This window comes from Tyto alba, unplaced genomic scaffold (genome assembly GCF_018691265.1).
Source record: "Tyto alba isolate M040663 unplaced genomic scaffold, T.alba_DEE_v4.0 Super-Scaffold_1000006, whole genome shotgun sequence".
Lineage (NCBI taxonomy): Eukaryota > Metazoa > Chordata > Aves > Strigiformes > Tytonidae > Tyto > Tyto alba.
In genome coordinates, this window is record NW_024881272.1 from 2685432 (window position 1) to 2705043 (window position 19612).

Below are 19612 nucleotides of genomic sequence, written 5' to 3' on the forward strand. Positions count from 1 at the left end.
TTATACCAGCAAGACAGGACTGAGCAACACGGGAAGGGATCTTCACTTGATACCCTGGGCTGAAGATAAGCGGCAGGAGAAGAAATGACACAGACACTCATGGACCTTATTTAGTGAGGAGCTTCAAATGGTTAAGGAGACCTCAGAACACAAGGATTTCTTCCTAAGAGTTCAGCAGGGTTAATCCAGTCTCCCACTGAAGTCAATGGGAAGGTTTTCACTTTTTGTCATCTAAGCTGGAATTTATCTTCGCCTCCATCACAATTTCTGATAATTTCTTTGAAAGGTGCGTCAAAGCGCCTCAACTTTAATCAACAGGTATTTCAGAGCACCTCTGTTGTGTGACTTGCCCTCTAGTCTTTTCCACACAACAGCCAAGAAATTATTAAACACAGTAGGCCAAGTGTCTTGCCTACTCACTGGAGCAATACTGAGAATATACTGGCTCCATAAACAGTGGCCATCACCCTTATCAATACAAGACAGACAGAAGTTGAGTCCCAAGGCTGTAGAAATAGCTGAGATTCCTCACCAGGCACAATGAAAGTGTTGGTATTTGAACTGATTGGTTTTCCATTCTTGAGCCAGCTGAGATCAGGAGGTGGAAAGCCAGTGACTTCACAAGTCAGAGAGATGAAATTATTCACCACCACAGTCAAATTCTCCGGATTAGTACCAACAACACTTGGAGGAACTGTGGAGAGAAATGCATTAATAGCATCTACCACAGCACCAGCAAACAATATTCCACAAGATCCTGATTTACTAAAATAAAGCTGAATTGCTGAGTTTTGCCAAAGGGCCGAGTTGCAAAAATCTTTCACATACTATGAATGGATCCGCTGCTTTTTGGATATATCTGTTAATGTGACTGAAGCCAATCTAATGGCCATTCCTGTTCCTGTAATTCACAAAAATTTCTATTATTTCATTTGACAGTCCTTCTGTGCTTGAGATTTGGGAAGGCTAATTAACCTATAAGAAACACTGCAGTTCCTAACTAATGCACTATCAGTTTTAAGATGCTGTACCCATAAGAGATTTGCTATGTAAGGCAGTACGGGTCAAATTTACCTTGTCAGGATATGTAGGATGACTAAGTATCATTTCTTCCTGATATTGTATAGCTCCTATTCTTTCTGGAATATGTCATTTTCTCATTATAGAGAAGCAAAAATGTTTCCTTCTGATACAGTTCAGAGTTCTTTTGTTAACCAGACAAACCTGTTGCTTAATAGTGAGCTAAGCAGTTTAAAATTCTGGCACGCAAGCATTGCTCTAAGGGGTGCATTTTTAAGCTTCCAAGTCCCAGTATTTTTAAATACAAGAATATTTTGACACTTGACCTTCCTACAAGAACAATTTAAAATGAAATAACTGTAAATCTCTTCCTTTTAATAAACCCCAAGTTTTAGTTTCCATGTTTTTGCAGTGTGGATATATAAAACATTTAAGAGGAAAGCAAAAGCATGTTCTTGGCTCTGTTGGGTGGAAAAATCATTCTAAAGACCACATGGAATCCTCTTCTTCAAAGACAGAAATGTTAAAGTATTTTGGACCATATCCACTAGAAATACTCCAGCTGCTTTCTGTCACTTGAATGACACAAAACAGTCATTAAACCAAGTTTATTGCTCCTCTGTGGCACTGCAGAAACAAGAGGAGTCGATGTAAACGGGTGAATCCAGTCCATATTTTTCAACTTGGAATAACTGAAGGTTATTTCCCTGATAATGAGTATAAAATGGTTCACTAGAAGAAACAGAGAATTCTGATCTGATGAGATTTTATAGTTATTTATATTTATTTATTTTTACAGTTACTTTCCCACAATGAGATTATTGGCAGTGCAAGACAATGGGCAATTAAATATACAGGACCAAATCTAAGTTAACTTCTAATGATTTTTGCTTAAACTATGTAAGTGACAGATTTCAAATACTGCAGCCCCCACTGCATGTGCAAAGCACTCACAAATGCACCACAGGCAATCTGCATAGGCAAATGTATCTGTATGTGCATAGAGATGCACTAATGGGCTCAATTTTAGTATTCAGTGTAAAAATTACCGATTTATTATCTATTACAGGTTGAGATTTTAAAACTGGATGCTTATTATCAATGTTTTAGAAGGCTTTATTTTAGTTTTATTACTCACCTTTGAGACAAAAGTATATTTTTCAACTTAAAAAGCATCATCTTTAGCATTTTATTTAAATTTATGAAAAGTCGTTCCAGTAGAAACAAACAAAAATGCTGGAAAATAGCTTTTTTTGGCACTGACAAAACAAAGATCATGCTGCTTAGTGATAATGTGTTTTCATCAGTTCTTTACCCTGTGTGGTCCCTTCCTGAACAGCCATAGTCCAATTTTTCAAATGAAACTGAATTCATAGAGAATAATAAACCTAAAGTGGTAATTCTGTTGAGGTAGAATTGAGGCTTCACGCATATATTTCTTCTAAAATAATAGTATTAGACTGTAGTCATTATAAACAAATATTTTATGACAAGAAGTTTAAATTAGAACAAAAATGTCAAGAAATGCAAAATATTTTGATTTAAAACCAAAACTCAAACATCAGGAAATCTGGATAGACTCCACTGAAAGAACATAACTTCTCAGAAAATGACTCCAGGGCAAATTCTTCCTATGACAACACTATTCTTGGCTAATTGCATTACTGAATAGAAGAAAGCACTATAAATTTGTTTCATTTAGTAAATTAATTTGCTGCATGTGTGAATGAGAAAAAAAAAATATTTCTTCCGTTTCTAATAACCTGAATGATCAGATTCCTGGGATGCTGGTACTATATTTAAGTGCACGAGAGAGGACGGCATTATTTTCTATCTAGTATGCAATGCAGGAGATTAGTCAGCTAAGAAGGACATGAAAAAGGATATTGATCATATGTAGGAGACTGATATAAGTCTCCAAATTCTACTCTGAAAGTAGATAAAGATATAGATGCCAGTACTCCTTGGTACATTTAAAATGCAATGGTGCAGACGAATTTGTGGGAATAATGTTTATTTGATCTTCAATTCAGAATGGAAAGCTGAAAGCGGTGGGAAGAAGAGTGGGCATAAATGAAATGGGAAGTTAGGCTGAAACGTTAATTAGAGATACCCTGATTTCCTGAAGCTATCAGGAGAGGTAAGGGAAGGTGGTGGAGAGACGGTTTTTTAAAATAGTGGAAAATGTCTTAGTTCCTTGATTGTATTTCTATTAGACTTGTGATGCTGAAGGCCAAAATTTAGTTTAACCCTATTCTAACTCCACAACAAAACAAAAAACAGAGCAGAAAGGAATCTTAAAGGTCAAGTTTTTAAAAAGTAAGCTTTTACAATGCCGTATCTCTTTGTTTAAATGCATTCTAACCATTAATTTTCCTAAAAAATGCATTTTATGAGCATATCAAAACAGACTATAATCCAACCTATTTGTAATTAATTTCAGGGTTTAGCAATCCCTACACAGTGTACACACACAACCACTACACAAGGCTCTCTCAATAGTAATTTCCACATATGTGGAATACATATAAGGAGCTAAAGCCATATGATATCAAAAGCTATGTGCTGCCAACATACTTTAAACTTGTATTTGATTTCTGGTCTGTCAGAATCTCCATTACACCCAAGAAGAAAACTTATATGCATAAAGCTAAGCATGTGCCTAAGCACTCTGCTAAAATTAACACATTCAAGCTAAACTAACATCTGAAAGAAGACAATCAGAAAATTATGAATTATTGTACTTACCATGAACATTTAGGTTAAAATACTTCTTGGCACTGCCAGCTATGTTTTCCACAATGCAGACGTACCTGCCAGTATCTGTTATTCGGGAATTCAATATCTAATGAAGAAAACAAACAAAAAAAAAAGACAGTGGTTGAGCTAAGACAACTTGCTGTCAAAGAATCAAGTGTAGAGAATTAAGCTCAGTTCTCTAGCTGTTTTAACAGTTTTGTCCAGTTTCATTCATTGATAAGAAGGGAGAATTCTTCAGAATACAGCATTTTATTTAAAAAAAAAAAAAAAGAGTAGCACATTTTGAAGTAATTAAACTCTGATAGGGAAACTTGGACAAAACTGACAACAGGTTGACTCCACAAAAGTCAGCATTATTTTAAACCAAATGATTTCACTGCTGTGGTTCACAGCATGACCCCAGAAGCAGTTGGGTCAGCACAATGGAGGGAACTACATAGGAGGGAGAAGCAGCAGCTGAGGGACAGGAACAAGGGACAACTCCTCCTTAGGCTTGCAGAACCTTGTAGAAAAAAAAAAAATTCAGAATTGCGTACTCAGCAAATCTAAACAGTTTTGTCTTTATGGGCAGCTTGTGTTTGTGATGCTAAAAATCAGTTTTTCATTAAGAGCTACCTGTAACCTCCTTCCATTGGACAAAAATGTGTGTTTGTCGTCTTCTGCTAGGAGGTGGCCATCCTTTTGCCAGGTAATACTTGGAGAAGGGCTGCCACTTGCAACACAGTCCATCACTGCAACCTTGTTCACAAGCACAGTCACTTCTTCAGGCAGATCACCATCAGCTCCACTGATGGATGGTGGTACTACGATACAGCAAAGTGTGGTAAGAATACTTTCACTTAGTATCTGAGCAATTTCTGATTTTTGTGGTTTTTGGTTTTTTTTGTTTGTTTGTTTTGTTTTGTTTGTTTGGTTTGGTTTGTTTTTTTTTGTTTTGGTTTTTTTTGTTGTTGTTGTTTTTTTGGGGTTTTGTTTTGGGTTTTTTTTTTTGTTTGTTTGTTTGTTTTGTTTTGTTTTTGGGGTTGGGTTTTTTTTTTTGTTTTTTTTTTTTTGTTTGTTTGTTTTTTTTTTGTTTTTTTTTTTTTTTTAAATGCAGACCCAATCTTTTATATTAGGTTTTTAGAAGAAAGTAGTGAAATCTTCCACCAAAGACAGTGAAAGATAATAAAATCCCAAGAGTAGTTCAGCTGGAACTGGAACAAATCAGTATAACTCAAAGGACTGCAAGAGAACTATACATATTTACAGCAGCCTTAAAGAAGAGGTGAAAACTCATTTTCCAGTTAGTCCAACGTGTTCTTTGCTGTCAGAACAAAAGAGGATTTCCAAGTCAGGATTCCTTCCTAATAGTAATTCAGTGTTTTCAGTGGTAGATACAGAAATAGAGGTGAAGAAATAAGCATTTCCCAAGGCAAAAACACTGAGTACATCAACAGACAATGCAAGCAGCATACAAAAGCTTTCTGTGCAATGCCTGTAAGCAGATCATACAAAATGGACTCTGTAGGCATACAATGATTGATCTAAATCATCAGTTCCCTTGAGCCTTTGGGAGTTTCACAGTTATTTCAGAAAATGATGACCAAAATAAGGAGAGAGAAAAGTCTAGTAGGTCGGAATTTTGGACTGGAAACTGGATAGGGAACAAGAGGTATTAAGATAAAACCTGCATTTCTATATAGACTTCTCTTTCTGTTGAAGTGTGATAGGGGTAACACAACGGAGTTTCTATAACCATCACCTAAAAACATACTGAACTAACAACATTAACACTATTTTAATGCACTTCTCCATACCTCTATAAAACTCTAGCACCTTACATAAACACATTAATTTCACTAGTTTATAAATATGCAGAATTTATAAACTTTAAAAACATTAAGTAAACCTGGACTATAATGCTTCATAGTTTCCAGAGAACTCTTTTTTTTTTGTCATTAAAAAGGAAAGCAGGAAGGCTCACAGAGCACGCGGACATCGTAATGAATGGAATCCTCTCCGGCTTCGTTTATCGCCACACACATGTATCTCCCAGCATCTTCAACCTGTGCCCGTGGAATCTGCAACACTCGGCCTCCTGGAAGGAAAATGCATTCAAGAATTAAACGCAGCATCAGGCAGTTTCCATCATTTCCACACCACATTTCACTAGAGACCTGAGCAAGCAAATTTATGAATGGTCAGCATTTGCTCTGAATTATAACTAACTAAAGATTTTTATTTCCTAGCTACTTTTTCTACTGGCAGATACTTGGAATTCAGCCATGTTCATACTGAAATGTTAGAAAAGAGTAATTAATTCCACATAAAGGAATAACATTCTTCACCAACACGCAGCCAGACATTATTCTTCAATCAAAACCAGAAATATTTCTCAGCAAGGGGACAGACAACTAATAGGCAAAAGGAAATATAAGCACAGAATATTCTGGTAAAGCTGTTCCCAACTGAAAAAAAATTACCACTGAAGCTTACAGGTACTTTTCACTCTAGTCCTTATTTAAAGCATAACCACAGAAATAGCTTCAGAAAGAGAGGACACATTAGGAATACATTTTGGGAGCGCTTGTCATTGGTCTCCTAACAGCTGAGCAACAGGTAGACAGAAAGACATTATCCCCAGCACTGCCCTTCTTTACACGTAACATCCCAAGCCATCCTCTGCACAGAAAGGCTCCCTTTTCATACCCTCAGCATTACAAACACCTCATTCCCTTTCCCATATGAGGTTCAGTAGGGGCTCACAGCCATTTTTCTGCTGGAAATGTTATTTCCATGCCTCACTCACCAGTTAAGAGGCTTTTCTACTCCAGTTATGATTTTGCCAAAGCAAAACTTAGTAAGGAAATAAATCAGAAAGACATCAGAAAGAAGGTATCATTGTTGTATTTTATTTTTCAACACATCATATGAAAGTTAAATGGTCACATTCACCCCTTTCATTTAAAAAGTAGTGTCTAAAACGGAGGACTGGAGAGAACCACTTCCAGTCAATTAAGTCTGAGAAGAACATTAAAGCAGTGTTCTGAAAGAGAAAACTTTGTTATTACTATACAAATACTAGCACTAACACCAATTCTTAAGGTCAGAGTGATGTTTTAATACTCACCTGGTAGTATTAGTACTGTATCACTAGAGCTCAGAGGATAGCCATCTTTATACCACGTAAGAACTGGAGGAGGAACAGCATTGGTCTCACAGTACAGTGAAAGGGGATTGTTGACAATCACATCTTTACTTTCTCCACCTCTTCCCGTATCTACTGTGTTACCAGCTTCCCATTCCTTATAAGGCTTTTGGAAACTAGGAGGAACTACAATCAAGGAGGGAAAAATGTTATAATTTTGCAGCAGAAATAGCTAGTTTTAAAGTCAAGAAATTAAAAGATAATGTAATCGTTAAATAGCAGCAATAAAAATTTAATGTATTAAATTAATTAAAATAACCCCTCCCCCAATTTTACCCAGGAAAATTCTAGTTCTTTTCAATCTACTGAATATTTTCTGAAGACTAATATAAACAACAGTGTAGGAAGACCTGATAACAAAACACAGAGGGTATTAATCAACAATAATACTTAAATAGTAAGCTATCTAGTTTCACTCAAGTTCTAATTCTGTCTAAATTTTCAGAAATTACTAATGATTGCTTTCTTGTATTTATACATAGTATGTAGCCCAATTGGGTACTTATGTCTGGGGCTTCTAAGTACTACTTAATAAAATATGTTGTCTTAGTTTAAGCTAAATTAAAACTTTTTCATGTCTTTTAGAGGAAGATCAGTTACTATGTCAATCCACTGACTTCAGAAAAATTGCATGTGTCACAAAATATGAAAGAAAGAATAATAAAATACTGTATTTCTTAAAGATGAGAAAAACAGACATGAAATAAACATCACAGTATGCAAGAGGACTGTATTAGATCAAGCAGGTGTAAAGGGTATAAAATTAGAAAGAATTCCAACATTAGAGAACATTAAAAAAGGAGGGTATCAGAAGAATTTTATTATCTGAACTCTGTTTACCTTGTATATTTACATCAAATTCCACTTCATCATCTCCAGCAATGTTGGATGCCAGACACGTGTAACGACCCGTGTCTGATACTTGAGCTTCCTTAATCTGCAGAGTACGGCCACTAGCTTGGATTATGACATGACCATCTGGTTTGAGTGGCTGTAATGTAGTTTTACATGGAAATTAGTACTTGGCAAAACATACACTAGAAACAACCGCATTTGTGGAAGCAATATGTCATCCTCTCAATTTTGGTCAAATTCAGGCTCTTTCAAAACCCTTCCTAAAGGCAGTATACTGGGAGTAAGAGCATATTTTGGCTTTGGTATTTCCTCTAATTTTGTATCACTACCAACAGAACATTCTTCAATTTTTGTTAGTGCTTCTAGCAAGGCCAGCTTTCAATCTGTGCAAGGAAAGGAGGTGCTTAGGACACCACAATGCTGCGGGTCACCACTCAGGACGCAGTCCTAAGCCAGCTGCTCCTGGGATGGCAGCCTTGGCCACAGGTGGTGCAGCCCAGCTCTCCCCTCACCTGCTCCTCCTTCCCTTCAGACCAAAAGCTTTTCCTTCCTGAGTAAACTTGATCAAGCTCCAAGTTTCTGGAGACCATTTTCTTTTCATGGTTGTCAGAAACCCTGCACCTTCACCCCTCTGATCTTGGTAGCCGGTCTCCTACGAGGATGTGGTTTTACATCACTCCTAACCCCATCTACCAAGTTGCTGCTAAAAGGAGCAGTGTTATCCCCGTTGGGCAAGGGCTTTTGTGACATCTGATGAAATCAGGCTGGTTCAATCCCTGAACTCACTGGTCAAGTCGATGAGCTGACAGAAAACCTACACATGTAAAACTATCAGTTTTCTCTGAGGTGAACAACTCTAACTCACCCTACAGCCACACAACCACTAGGATCTGCTGCTCAGCAAGGACACGGTGTGAACATAAAACAGATGCAGCAGCAATGCAGAGATACACAGAATTAGAGGTTACCGTCCCTAGAATATACACCACGTGACAGTAGGGACTACACTAATACAACCTGTGTCTCTCAACAACAAAACCAGAACATATTAGGGAGTCAGCATTGAACTCCTGGCCTGCAGGGGACAAGTAATTTGCTCTATGGATGTGAGCAAAAGCTATTTTCCCAGGGTCAACCTAACAAAAAGCTGCTGCTCTGAGTGGCAGCAAACTGCCTACAGCTACTCTCTTCTTTTGGGGACCTCTCAACTCTCCCCAACATCATTTTTCACTGGCAATATAATCAGTACACCCAGGAGATTACAGCACATGCTCAAAACAGATGGAGGGGGTTTACACAGTCTCTGCCATGACTCCAGGTTGTTTCTGCATGCTCGGTAAATCCAGCAAGGGCTGGTCCAGCTGCAGAGGTGCAGCAGTCTGCCACGTAAGTGCCAAGAACAGCTAAAGCAAGAGATTATATCCTCCTTTCTTACAGAGGATTTACACCATCTCTTTTTTATTTATAGCCAGCCCCCAGCAGAGAACACATCAGTACGATTCCGTGGCATTGCCCTTCCAAGCTGGTTCTCCTCCAGACCGATGTTGCTGTGAAGACTGTGTGTGGCAGCAACCACACCTCATTCCCCCTTGCAGAGGATCCAGATGCTTTTGTGGCTTTGTGGGCTCTGCCAGAACCAAGCGGGAGGCTCTCTGCAACTTGTGCAAGGGCAGCACTTAGAGAAGCCAAGCACGGGGCCATTCCGTTACAGGGCCTTTGGGGCCTTTACACAACAGCAAAGGGGCACGTGGTCATACCGTGGGCTGCTGCTGCCTGGCAGGGCCCTCCCCCCTTGAACCACAGGCCAGGGGTAGGGCCTGGAAGCTCCAGGTCTCAGTGGCACTGCCAAGGACCCACAACAAAGCAAGGGTGTCAATTTGCAGAGGTCTGGCCAACAGCGAACGTCCTGAGATGCGCAAGGGCTGATCCTGCCAGCAGGATGGTGGCAAGATGGCTTCCTGCTCCCTCCAGCAGTGCAAGCGGGCCCGTTACGCTCTACGACTGCTCATGAACAGTAACAGTGAATAGGCAGTTGCTTCTGTACGAAATTCACCCATTAGAAGGAATTAAGTTTGTGACTGGCCTGTCCATCCTTGTACCAGCTGATGGCAGCAGCAGGAATGGCGTGAGCTTCACACTCCAGGGTAAGGCTGTGGTTTACTTTGATCTTCACTTCCTTAGCAGAGAGACCCATCCTTGAGATATCCCCTTTGTTAATGGTGGGTGGAACTGCACAAAAACAAAGGGAGAGAAAGGGACTTTCATGACTTTCTGTCTTATGTAGCATTTCAAAATTATATGGGCAAAGGGAAATCCTAGATGATAACCTCAGGGGCATTCCCCCTATAATCTGCCTCTTCCCATAGCTGAATTTTTATGTTTTATACATACGTATTTTAAACTATTTTTAGTATAGAAATATATGAAACTGTGTTCAACAGTTTTAGACATGTAAACCTGACTATAGCCTTACCTAGCTATAGCACTTTATTATGTGTTTGGCTTGAACTGTATAAAGTTCAGTGTACTGCAGTCATTAAAAAGCATTTTAATGGAAACTAGCTTTCTCAGAAACAGATGTTTAAACTGAAGTCCACACTCAGAGTAGCTGGTCAAAACTCAACATTTCCATTCCATTGAAATCCCAGTGTTGCAAAATCTCGTTTCCTTCTGAATCAGAATGAAAACAGAACATTTCAAAATTCTTAATCTACTCCCCACACTGGTCTCATAGTATCTTTTAAATTATTTTAAATGCTTTCAAAGCATTTTCCATTCTTTTTTTCAATGAGAAATTTTAAATTCTCCCTAATGCCTACAGTACCATAATAACTGACAGTTGTAATGGCATTTTGGAGTGGGGAGGCTTTATGTTGCTACATAGCCATACTTCAATAATGAACTCTTTTGTCGTCTTCTCATTATTCCAAATCCAATGGGGCCTTATTAGGGTCTTACTGCAATTAAAATAACAGCACGATTACTGTGAGGGAGCAAACCAAACTCTAATTCAGACTAAGAAATAATAATAAAAAAAAAAAAAGATGAAAAATCATGCTTGACTGAGCCCATAATGAAGAGTTTGAGCACTAAAATAGAGTATCAGACACAGATGCTCAAAGGACAATGTACTGACAGGAAGCCTTGAGTGGAAAAGCTTTTGCGCATATGGTATTTTATGTAAGGATATAAAAATAGTATTCTCCTATTTTACCTTACTCAAGAAAGTTTCCCATTATATGTAACATGTCCCCTCCCCTCCTTTTTTTCTAAAATAGTTTCTTTGCTCATTAGATTCTATGCTCACATCTCTTATTGTGCTGCACTCATCTGAACTGAAAATAATTCCCAAAAAAGCACTTCAGAAGAAACTGGAGTTCAACGTTTCCTAAATGTCTTCCCTGGGTGGTATAAAGATTTTTTAGCTCAACAGCAGCATTTGTAAAGGATGCAACAGATAACTTTTCCAGCATCTTTCCTCAAGCAATGCCATGAGCTAACACAGATGTCTTCCAAACAAAGCCACTAACAGAAATCCTTCTGTTCGCCTGGATAGGTAACACTGCAAAGGGAAAAAATGGAAGAATTAAAAAAAAAAAAAAAAAAAAAGTATTTCCTTACTGTAGACTTTCACTTCATAGTGTTTCAAAGTTTCTCCAGCCTCATTTGTTGCTATACAGGTATATCTTCCAGCATTGTCCTCCTGTGCGTTTAGAATCTGTAGCGTTCGACCACCTGCCAAAAAACATCATTCTTTAATAGAACCTGTGTTATGCTCTTGTTTCCCAAGTATTTAAATAGTGTCTGCAGCATATTTTCAATCCTTTGGTCCAAATTCCGACCTTAGATTAGCATGAAAAACTGATTGCTTACTACCATGTATACTGTGTAATATATGTGCATCATTTGCCAGAGCACGTTGGATCACAACTCCTGTTGCTTACAGATTCTTGGAAAATTTGTTAATCTAGTTCTGTACAATAAATTTCTTGAAGATATTTAAATAGGAAGAAGTGATTTAGAGTTCTGCACTTCATTCACAGAAAAAGGGAAAGGAGGTATAGTAGGTAAGACTAAGCAAAACCAGCCGTGAACATGCAGCGGTGGATGTGAGCCTCCAAACTGCCTTTCTGTTTCAGTGCAGTACTTCACAAGAGGCCCCTAACGCCCTCCAGAGAATGGACAGAAGCAACAATCACAATGTGGCAAGTGTAAACATAAATCATTCATTAGAATTTAGAACCTCAGGTGGCCTCTACAACTGTGACATCCAGGAATTTCCTTCCTACAGTATCCTCTTTATTTATGATTTCTACTGTCTGCATTCTCAGAGATCACAGAATACCAGGTTGGAAGGGACATCAAGGAACATCTGGTCCAAACTCTCTTGGCAAAAGCACGCTCTAGACAAGATGACCCATCACGCTGTCCAGCTGCATCTTGAAAGTGTACAGTGTTGAGGAATCCACCACTTCCCCGGGGAAGTTATTCCAACGGCTGATTGCTCCCATTGTGAAAAATTTTCCTCTTATATCCAGTTGGAATCTCCCCAGCAGTAACTTGCACCCACTGCCCCTCCTCTTTTCTATGTGACTCCTTGTAAAAAGGGAGTCCCCAACTTCTCTGCAGCCACCCTTTAAACACTGGAACATGGAGATAAGGTCTCCCCTAAGCCTCCTCTTCTCAAGGCTGAACAAACCCCGTTCTCTCAGTCTTTCCTCACATGGCTGCCCCGTCCCTTGATCATCTTTGTGGCCCTTCTCTGGGTCCCCTCCAGCCTGGCCACAGCTTTTTTTGTATAGCAGGGACCAAAACTGAGCACAGGATTCCAGGTGTGGCCTGACAAGCACTGAGTGGGATAATGACTTTGTCTCTGATGGTGATGTCTTCCTTGATGCAACCCAGCATCTTCTTGACTGCCTTTGCCACTGCAGCACACTGCTCACTCACGTTGAGCTTGTCCATCCCCCACGAACCCCAGGTCCCCTTCCACGGAGCTGCTCTCCAGCCAGGCAGATCCCAGCCTGTGCTGCACTCCTGGATTATGTCTTCCCAGGTGCAAGTCCTTGCACTTATCCTTGTTGAACTTTAGAAGGTTCTCATTAATCCCCTCTTCCAGCCTATTCACATCTTCCTGCAGGGTGGCTCTCCCTTCCAAGGTGTCCACTTCCCCACTGAGTTCTCCACTCCACTGAAGCAAACTTCATCAGGGCACACTTGACCCCATCACCCCGGTCACTTATGAAGATAGTAAACAGCATTGGGCTCAATATTGATCCCTGGGGACCCCAGTTGTGACAGGCTGCCAGTCTGAAAAAGAGTTACTTATCACCATCCCCTGGCTGCAGCCTGGCAGCCAGTTCCCCACCCACCCCACTGACCACTTGTCTAGGTTGTAAGGCACCAGTTTCTGCAGGAGAAGGCTGTGGGAAACCGTATCAAAATCCTTGGAGAAACCCAGGTAGACGGCGTCCACCACTTGCCCCACATCAACCAAGCAGGTTACTTTGTCACAGAAGGCAATCAGGTTTGCCACACACGATTTGCCCTTGGAGAATCCACACTGACTGTTCCCAATCACGTGCTTCATGTGACTCGTGACAGCCCCCAGGAGGATTTGTTCCATAACTTTCTCAGGGATTCAGGTAAGACTGATGGGCCTGTAATTTCCTGGATCTTCCTTTAAGCCCTTCTTGTAGATGAGGGCGACATTAGCCTTCTTCCAGTCTTCTGGGACATCCCCCAATCTCCACAGCCTCTCAAAGACTATGAAGAATGACTTCTCAAAGACATCAGCCAGCTCTCTTAACACCCTCGGGTGGATAACATCAGGGCCCATCAATTCGTAGGGGTCACTCCTATAACAGTTTGCATACCAGCTCTTCCTTCACTGGTGGTGGGTCTGTGTTTGCACCAACCTGGATTTTTGTTCCCACGGCCTGGGGCCCAACAGTGCTGGTAAAGACAGAGGTGAAGAAAGTGTTGAGAATCTCTGCCTCTTCAGCGCTGTTGGTGACTAATTCACCTCTCCTGTTTAACAGTGGGTCAATACTTTCCTTCTGTTTCTGCTTTTTTTTGACATATCTGGAGAACCCTTCCTTGTAATTTTTGACATGTCTGGCCAATTTCAATTCAAGCTGAACTTTTGCTTTTCTAACTGCATCTCTGCATGCCCTGGCAATGCCCTTGTAGTTCTCAATGGGTATTCAGGCACTTTTCCATCTCTGGTTCAACTTCCCTTTTGGTTTTGAGCAGACTCAGAAGCTCACAGTTAAGCCAGGGGGGTCTCTAGCTCCACCTGCTTCCCTTACCTTTAAAGGGGATGAACTGTTTTTGTGCTTCCAGAAGATCATTATTAAAAAATTCCCAGCACTCGCTGGCTCCTCTATCCTCCATGGAAGCTTCCCACAGAATCCCTCTCAACTGAGCTCTGAGTGAGCTGAAGTTTACTCTTCTAAAACCTAAAAATTTGTCTTAGTGCTGACCTTCAGTGTGCTCAGCAGGATCCCAGACTCCACAATATTGTGATCACTGCAGCCAGGGCTATCACTAACTGAGATATTACAAAGCAGGTTTTCTTGATTTGTGAGTGGCAAGTCCAGCAGTGCCTCATTCCTGGTTGGCACACCTGACATTTGTATGAAGAAGCAGTCCTCCATGCATTCTAGGAACTTGATGGATGACGTGTGAGCTGCTGTACTGTTCTTCCAACAAATGTCTGGGTTTTTGAAGTCCCCCATAAGAACCTGGTTCTGTTGACCTGAAGCTTGCTTAAGTGACCCAAATGTTGCTTTGTAGACCTTAACATGTTGGTTTGGAAGTTGGTGATGCCTACTGTAATATCCCTCTTTGAGAATTCGATAGGGCTTCCACAATCACTGTATTTGACGTCTAATATATGCAAGGTTCTCCTTAACATAGAGCACAACTCCACCTCTCCTTCCCTGCCTGTCTTTACGAGACAGCCTATAGCCATCCATTGCAATCCACCAGTCATGTGAGTTGTCCCACCATGTTTTGGTTATTACTATAATATCATAACTTTCTGACTGGGGGCAGAGCTCCTGTTCCTCCCGTTTGTTCCCCACGGTGCATGTGTTGGTATACATACACTTGTGGTGGCTGGTCTTCTGGTTCACATCTTGGGAGGCAGCTGAGGAATATTTGTCACTGCTCTGGTTGGTCTGACTTATTCCCCAGTTGGTGGCAAAGGTATTGTTGCAGTTACCTTAATAAAATAGCATGAATCCTAGAATATTATTTTGATTTTAGTTTAGAATATGATTTTGATTTTAAAATGGAGTTATAGCAGCTATGAGAATATAAAGCACACTAAGGCCGTTAGGAATAGGTAACTAGTATGGTGTGTGCCTTGAACACTACAAGAATCGTTATGGACTCTGAATCAAAACAATGGGTACTGGTCATGGATCTTGATTTGAAACAATAGGTACCAGAAGAAACTGGTTTTGGTTAGGAAGATCAGCCAAAGAAGAAATGGGCATCAGCCAAAGATGGGATGAGCATGCGCAAGGATAGAGTTCAATCAGAGGACACAGTGAGGAAGACTATCGACAACCACCAGAGGACCCCCGTCCAACGTAACCACACATACATTAGAGACATTTGCATATGATAATGATTTCCAGGAAATAACATGAATATGCTGATCATTACCCCCCCCTCATTCTATTCAAATCAATCAGTAAAGATGACCAATGATTTCTGTAGAATAGGAATAGAGGTAAGGTGAGGTAACTGAAAGCCAATCATTATTAAGTTCAAGCTAAACTTTGTGAATTTTGTTGATCTTATATAGCCATGACTCCGCTGAAAAAGTGTACCTGTCAGTGAACACGTCTTTGGTGGAGCTATCCCCCATGTTCCCCAGCGCTGAAATAAAGAAGTGCCTGCTTATCTGCTTTGTGTAGATAAGTTCTATTTGCAACTGCAACCGATAACAGTATGAGTGTTGCCACTTTGGACTTTTCGCCCCTGGGTCCTTCAGTTTAAAACCTGACTTACCAAGTTAGTCAGCCTGCTGCCAAAGATTCCCTTGCCTCTTCTAGACAGGTGGATCCCACCCCTCCGTAGCAGGGTATAGTCATCAAAGACTGCCCCACTGTCATAAAAGCCAAAGACCTCACAACAGCACCAACCACATCGCCAGATGTTGATTTGCATTATACATCTATCTCTGCTGCACCCTCTCCTATAACTAGTAAAATGGAAGAAAAGATAACTTGGGCACCAATACTTTTTGCTTGCACCCCCCAGGTCTTTGTAGTCTTCCTTAATTCTGCCCGGGTTCTGGCTTGCGGTGTCATTCATGCCCACACAGAAGAGTAGCAATGGATAGTAGTCTGTGCTCTTGACAACTCTGGCACCTAGAAGGCAGCACACCTCTCATGATTCCTTGTCAGGCCAGCAGATGAGTACCTCAGTGCCCCTCAACAGAGTCACTGCTGATGAGTCACTATTTAATTGGGCTGCAGCTCTTTCCAGACTGCATTCCTAGAAATTGTCCCCCCACTATGTAGCAATTCAATTACTTGCTATCTATATCTACTCATTCTTCTACTGAACACTTGCAGTTAACAATGCTGAAGTACTTGGTCATTTACATTAATTCAGTGTTATCAGTGAAGCTTGTTTCTATTTTCCACCTCCATAGATGTGCTAGGTAAGAGTTACTCCAGAAAATAAAAATGGAAAACTACTTGTAACCTAGAAAAATGCCATCTTATTCTTTTTACTAATGTTGTTTATATCATTTTCCATGTAATGTCCACACTTCATTTCAAGTTATTTCCATTCGTTATTAACTCCAGTGAACTTGTTTGTCATCATTTAGCTTTATGAAACAAAAGGATAAAAACCTGAATACAAATAAAATACAAGTTAATTAGTTAATTGTAAAGCACTTAAAAAATATTTGAATGGAAAGTGCTACAAAAGCACAAACATTGCCCTTAACAGAAATATATCCTCTGATTTTTAAACAACAGCAAAAAAAAATTCTGTAACAGGAAACAAAACAATAAAAGAATTAAATGTTATTTCTCAATAACAACAAAAATTTTACCTGGCAAAATGCGGATGTTTCTGTTTGATTCTAAAAGATTACCATCTTTCAGCCAGGTGATTGTAGCCGGAGGATATGAGTAAGCCTCACAAACCAGTGATGTTGGGCTGTTGAGGATAACGGTGACATCTTCTGCATTTCCACGGCTGTCTGCACCCACAATGGTTGGAGACACTAGGAACAACAAAGGCATTAACCAGAGGAAGGACGTCTATGAAAGCCAATTTTCTGTTCCCTGTTCAGTCTAGGAATCTGGTTTAATCAGCCCTATTTAAGCTGGAAGGCATTCCCATGAGGTGCACTGAAGCCCAGAACCAGACAACATTCATCTGGTTCTGTGTCTTGTCCTAAAGTCACGGTCAGCCCGCGTCGGTGGAATCCATCCACCCTCAGCCTTTGTCAAACACGGGTCACCAGGAAGCCAGTCACCACTTCTTGCGCAGCAGCTGGCAGACCCACTGCTCGATGATCCTGTGAGCAGCAGATTGGTAGGAGACATCAGCCTAGGAAATGAGGATGTGGAAAACAAACTCGCCATTGTTTGCATTTGGTTATGCAATAGCCATCATGAAAAAAGCCAACTGCAGGTGGTTTCAGCTTTTATGAAGAGATCACAATCTGAAGTGTTCCTCAGATATTCCTTCCTTGAATCACAATAAGCCAATGTACTGTCCTGCTCATTCCATACAACGTCCTGTTACAGCTCCGCATTTTCTGGTTCTATACTAACACACAGAACTGCTGCTGCTATTGAACTACTATTGTTTATCAGTTATTAGGTTATGAAATTTTAATTGCAGCCAGGAAATTTAAGCATTGCTGTAATTAAAGTACTACAAAATTCCAATGTGATTATCTGTTTTTCCCCTGAGATGAATATTTTCTCTGCAAGAGCCAGACCAGCTGCCTTACCAAGTACATTAAGACTGTAACTTTTGCTCTTATCTCCAGCTGTATTGGATGCAATGCATGTGTATCGCCCTGTGTCAGTGACTTGAGCGTTGGTAATTTGCAGGAAACGCCCACTGGACAGAAACTTGTGATCTTCATCCTCAGTTAGAGATTGCCCATCCTTTATCCAGGTGATCTGTGGGACAGGGTTCCCTGAATAGTGTAAAGAAAATTTCAAATATTAGTTGTTGCATAGCCTCTAGTATATGTCAGGATTTCTGAAAACCAGAATGGCACAGTTTCAGATGCCCTTTTAAAATATATCCTTTAGGGACATGTTTTGGAATACGTGTTTTCAAGTCTTCGAACCTCCTGAAGTAAAATACACCTCCTCTTAAAATCTACAGGCCTTTAGAGAAGAAATATCAAAACAACTATGCTCTTGATTATTATATTTTATATAATCTTTATAAGAAGGAGTACTTAGTCCTGCTATAAGCACCATGGTTAAATCTGAAATTTAAGAATTCCACTGAACTAAAAATTCCATTTAAAACATGCTGTTCAGAACCAATGATGATCAACAATGGGCTTGATCACTAGAGGTAAGTAAGATTTTATACTTTTACCTATCACTTCACAAGTTAGGGTGACTCTGTGCTTCTCTTTCACTTTCACATCTTCCAATTTATTTTCACCCACAATCCCTGGAGGCACTGCAAACAGATGACAACATCAGCAAGTATTACTTGCAACCAATTTAAATGCAACAAAGACACTCTCAGGCTGTATCTCAGCGTATGCTTCCCTTAACCACAACAATTAACAAACAGCTCAGATCTAGCAGAAACAGATCCAGATGTGAGACACTGTAGAGCTAACCTGCCTGGACAACAGACAGGCACTCTGTTCTGCATCCCTTAACCATACAAGTCCAAGCAAAGGGCGAGAGAGGACCACAGACCCACAAAGGACTCACCTGACTTTGTCTTCAGAGCTACAGATACTCAGGAGTGTGGTCTGTAGGGCAATATTTATTTCCGTTAATGGTCAGTAGGGCAATGGTGATGAGCACTTGTTAGTGGGGCCAGGTTTGATTTTTTTTCTAAGTTTGTAAACAAGTTCTATCACACATATTAAGCAGCAAGTGATTTCTTTGTTCAAAACCATGTGCTTAAGTTTAAGAGTGGTTTGTTTTCCAACAGTAATTGAAAGCATCTATCTAGAACTCCAGGGAAAGGACTGATTCAAAAAAAAAAAAAAAAAAAAAAAGAGTCAGCTTGTCTATTCACGAACCATATGGGTGGGTTTTTTTCCTTACAAGCATGCTTAAAGCAATACAATAGATTACCAACAAGTGGATGCTGTGTAAAGGCATACATGTGCTTTATGGAAATACAGCTAATTCCATATAGGCAGATGAATGAACTACATAGGTCTAAAGGCATCTTGCTGTGGTAGAAACTACATTCCTCTAAGGAAATAGAAGACAAACCCACATCCTTAAAGTACCTATCCACCTCCCAAATAGCTAACTCAAGACAAGGAAACTCTTACTGTATGACTGACCACTTGATGACATGTTTCCAAATAATCTTGGTCAACAGGGCTACACAGACTCCCATGCTTTTGGATGCGGGAGGCCATTATGAATGTGCTGGTGAGTAGCTGTGGTGGTAAAGAGCTCTGATCAACTACTTCTTTCAAAGTAGAGGCGTCTGCAGACTCAGGCCGAAAGAAAATGGCTCTACAAATCAAAGTAGGCATGGTGTATAGGAGGTTGAAAAGGAAGCCTATACTTAGAAGAGAGCAAG

At 40.2% G+C, this 19612-nt stretch overlaps 1 protein-coding gene across 2 annotated transcripts in view; it reads right to left on the reverse strand.

Moving 5' to 3' along the window:
* HMCN1 (hemicentin 1) overlaps nucleotides 1-19612 on the reverse strand; it is a 205091-nt gene that overhangs the window by 49401 nt on the left and 136078 nt on the right. For both annotated transcript variants that reach the window (XM_042805977.1, XM_042805972.1), the window contains exons 48-58: nucleotides 18428-18514; nucleotides 17820-18011; nucleotides 16908-17081; nucleotides 11444-11557; nucleotides 9906-10051; nucleotides 7808-7958; nucleotides 6890-7093; nucleotides 5744-5857; nucleotides 4396-4583; nucleotides 3769-3865; nucleotides 533-694 (exon numbers count right to left, since the gene is read on the reverse strand). In XM_042805977.1, coding sequence (XP_042661911.1) covers nucleotides 533-694; nucleotides 3769-3865; nucleotides 4396-4583; nucleotides 5744-5857; nucleotides 6890-7093; nucleotides 7808-7958; nucleotides 9906-10051; nucleotides 11444-11557; nucleotides 16908-17081; nucleotides 17820-18011; nucleotides 18428-18514 — 1629 coding nt within the window. The remainder of the gene's footprint in view (nucleotides 1-532; nucleotides 695-3768; nucleotides 3866-4395; nucleotides 4584-5743; nucleotides 5858-6889; nucleotides 7094-7807; nucleotides 7959-9905; nucleotides 10052-11443; nucleotides 11558-16907; nucleotides 17082-17819; nucleotides 18012-18427; nucleotides 18515-19612) is intronic.